At 57.7% G+C, this 3,757-nt stretch overlaps 1 protein-coding gene across 3 annotated transcripts in view; it reads right to left on the reverse strand.

Annotated features, from left to right (window-relative positions):
- LOC113209727 (protein Wnt-16-like) overlaps positions 1 to 3,757 on the reverse strand; it is a 94,676-nt gene that overhangs the window by 33,811 nt on the left and 57,108 nt on the right. For 2 of the 3 annotated variants that reach the window (XM_052275285.1, XM_052275281.1), the window contains exon 2: positions 1,475 to 1,671. In XM_052275285.1, coding sequence (XP_052131245.1) covers positions 1,475 to 1,584 — 110 coding nt within the window. In that variant the 5' untranslated portion in view covers positions 1,585 to 1,671. Of the gene's footprint in view, positions 1 to 1,474; positions 1,672 to 1,911; positions 1,932 to 3,757 lie in introns of those variants that run through there. The other variant, XM_052275289.1, reaches the window with a different exon arrangement.

Here is a 3,757-nt window from a genome sequence, read left to right on the forward strand (position 1 = left end):
CCACCGATCGACACAAATATTTTTCAAACAAACCAATACAATGACAGACTAAATGGTAAGAGGAAGACGTGTCGGTTTTGTGAAGTAGTATGGGAGTTAAGGGGGAAGGGGTAAAGGGGAGGTTGCTTCCGGAGCGAGTGAAGCTATCACCCAACTGCCGGGAGAAGTTTTGCGCCGAGAGGAGGTGCGGATGATAACGTACGCTTCCTGGCCCAACAGGTGAGTCACATTCCACCGCGCGGGGGAAGGACGGGACGGGCGGGCTTGGACATGTGAGGAGCAGGAGAGAAGGGGAGAGAGAGGGGACAAGAGAGGGGAGACGGGGAGGAGAAGGGGAGGAGAAGGGAGGGGAGAAGATCCCCCCTCGGCCGGCACAGCAGTCCGGGCGGCACACAACAGTGAGGCGGCTCCTAAGCTTTAATCGTTACCCGTTCCTTCCCCCTCTCAGCCACGGCGTCAGGTGTGGTCACACTGTAATAAAAAAACAGTCGATCACTTTCTCCTTGGTCTAGAAAAATTCCGTTCAACAACCGCCCATGCACGCGGGAGATTACAAAGTTGTTCTTACAGTGTTTCTCTCTGCTGCGGGTTTCATCACGCGACAGGATGACGACGAAATTTCCGGACACAGTCGTCATCGCCCCTGCGATATGGCGCTATTAAACATTTTCGGCAGTGCTGGTCGGTCCGGGCCGGGGCAGGCCGGGGTGGGGCACGGCACGCCCGCTCGCTGGCCCGAGGTAAGCTTTTATTACGCCCTCTATTAACGTTATCAGCTTGGAGCTCCTCTTAAAAGGCTGCTATTCCCTCACCTTAACTTCCTCCCATCCCGGCACCTTATACCGCGGCCCGGGCGCGGCGCGGGGCCCGGCCTCGTCCTCGTCGCTCTGGTTCCACAATAGCCGGCGCGCTCCGCGGCGGGCTGCAAAGGTGACTTTAATCCGTCGGGCGTTATCCGTCCTCGAGACGAAAAGACAACGGCGACGACCAAAAGCCGGTAAAAAGAAAAGAGCAAGCCTCTTTCTTTCGCCTCTTAATAACAACGAAAAAGCGACCCCGCCGCTCTCTTTCTCGCGTCATAAAGCCGCGCCGTCGAGAGGAGCGGCCACCACCGGCGGGCCATCCTCTCCGGGAGGAGGGGGTGTACGGGGACGGATAGGGACTACCACACCTACAATAACTAGTGCAATCGCATGACCATCTTTATTGAATACACTTACGAAAACTTACTGAATCTTAAAATTCGACTGAAACAACTGAGGTTCATTTTGGGCCGAATGAAATGAAACTAATGTCTCAAGAGCTAAGACGTATTCTTGTTCTTGATCTTCTCTTGATTCTCAGTAAAACCGTTTGTCTGGTGTTAGGAACAAATTTGCATCTGGTCTAGATGGGCACAGATAGGCGTTCCCATTTAAAGATCAAAATTGTTTCCCTCCATTTCGAATGTGTGCGCGTCGCCGTGTGTACTCACATCCAGTTGGCGTTGGCGGCGCTGGCGGGCGGCGCGCGGAGCAGCAGCGACAGCAGGAGCAGCGGCAGGGGCAGGGCCAGCCCGCCGGGCAGGCCGCAGGGCAGCCCCATGGCCGAGGGTCCGCGGGGCTCAGGCCGGCATCACCGCAGCGGGGCGGGCAGCGGCCTCTAGCCCAGCACGTCCAGCGCCATCGCTCGCTGCAACAGACAAGGCTCGAGTCAGACAAGCGGACAACAAGACTGGAATGCAACATTCTTCCTTCATATGATTTTGTGCGTCCTGTATGGGACAAGTTTTGCTAATAATAAATCATCTGCAGCAAGGGAATAAAATTCGTCACTGTGTTGTGTGGACGCGTTGCCTACTCTCAAGGAGTTACAAGGCGTCGTTTTGGAACTCACAGTTCAACCAAGTATACTCCGGGGTCTGTGGGCCACCCTGCGCGTCGCCCTGGCCCTCGACCTGGTCGGTCAGAGGCTAATAACGTGGACCGGAAGCCAGCAGCAGCACTGCCGCGGTGGTCCCCGCAGCATATGCCGGCCTTCACCTGGACCCTCGGTCAGTGCTGTTATGCGACGGAATGGCCTGCATTCGCCACGCGCCCTGCCCCGCCCCCCGCCCCGCCACCCAGAGCTGCCGATGCATTGGACACGCACAGCGCACTGCAGGGTCCGCAGGGTCCGCAGGCCTAACGAGTTGTGCGCCAGCCCGGCTCAAAGGCGGCCGCCGACCACCCTGAGCTGCCGCCGAGGCTGCACCTTGAGGCTCAGGCCCCCCAGCTAAGGGCGCACGCGCACCCCCGGCGCAGCCGGCAGCGGCAGCGGCGTGGGGCCTGGAGATTTGTCTGGCACACCGCTGTCGTCGTACCTGCAGCCCGCCTTCCTGGAGGCGCCCTTACCGCCCCAGGCAAAGGAAGAGAGAGGAACCGGAAGAGGAAAGGGGCAGTTTTAGTTGGAGCAGAGTTTGTTGTCACCGCGCCGTGCCGCCACAGCAGGATACGAGGAAGAGTGGAGTTTATAGTTGGGCGCTTGAAAAGGTCGTTTCCGTAGTTCAGTCGACAGTGCTGACTTTCTTTTCAGGATGTGTAATATAAAAATTTTAAATTTCCACCGTACTTGCTAAATGCATCCACGACTACAGCTTTCAGTGCGATGCAACACATTTGTTGTTGTGTCTGTGGGGCGAAGAAAGGCCATGCCCCCCCCCCCCGCTCCTCCACCTATGGGCAGGCAATTCCTGCTACAGTCCGACGTAAAGTATAGGCAAAAAAGCATTGCCGGGAACTCTCGCCAGTTGTGTATGATGATGGGGTGGTGAAGAGAGGGAGCGAGGGAGAGAGAGACTAAGAGAGAGAGAGAGTGAAAGCGGGGGAGAAAGGGGTGGGGGGAAGAAGAGAGGGCGAGATAAGGCATCACATCACGACCAAACTAGCGTAATTTGTATTGTGTGACAAGAAGACAGCGCGGCGTCCGCCGGGGGGCGTCTCGTCCCCGCCCTGCACGTCCTCGCCTCCATCCTCGTCCTGCAGGCCAGGCCAGGGGCAGGCCGCCTGCCAGCTCATCTGTCTGTCTGTTTGTCTGCTTTGAATGCTCGCTGCTCCGAGGCGGGACGAGGGTGGCCCGGGACGGCCGTCGTCGTTGTGTGAGCGCGCGCGAGCGCCCACCTCGTGGGGCGGAGCGGAGCACTATTGGGAGACGAAATAGAAAAGTCGTCCCCCGGCCGCCCAGTCACATTTCGCAAAAGACTCGGCCTCAGGGTTTTCGCAGAGGGTGTGTATAATTTATCGCTGTCATTTACAACTTAGTGAATCTTCCTTGTTTCTCTCTCCCCTTCACCTCTCGCCCGACACTGCTCTCCTGTCGTGTCCTTCTCCCTCGCACGCGTCACTCTCTCCCTCTCACTCTTGCCCCCCTCTCCTCCCCCCACCTCCTGTCTTTTACGAACACCCAGAGCTCCTTATGTCTCTGCGGACGTGTTCCACGTAAATTGGAAACGCCCGCTATTTTAGAGAAGGAAGGCGGGGAGGGGAGAGGGGCTCGGAAGAACTCCTGCTTTTAGTTGCCAGCAGCGGTTGCCGGGCAAATCGCTCTTCTCCCCCCCCCCCCTTTTTCCACCTTTTTAACGTCGTTTGATTTTACGCCCTCAGACTCACTTGGGTTAGTCTGTCAGGGCTTAACGCCGGGGGCATTACGAGGGGAGGGTGCCTTACGGGGCGGCGGCTTGTCACTGGCGCGGCCCGCGCTGTAAAACCAAGTCCAGGAGGTATGTGCAACACTGCTGCTG

The sequence above is a fragment of the Frankliniella occidentalis genome, unplaced genomic scaffold (assembly GCF_000697945.3).
Source record: "Frankliniella occidentalis isolate FOCC.00 unplaced genomic scaffold, Focc_3.1 Scaffold8, whole genome shotgun sequence".
NCBI lineage: Eukaryota > Metazoa > Arthropoda > Insecta > Thysanoptera > Thripidae > Frankliniella > Frankliniella occidentalis.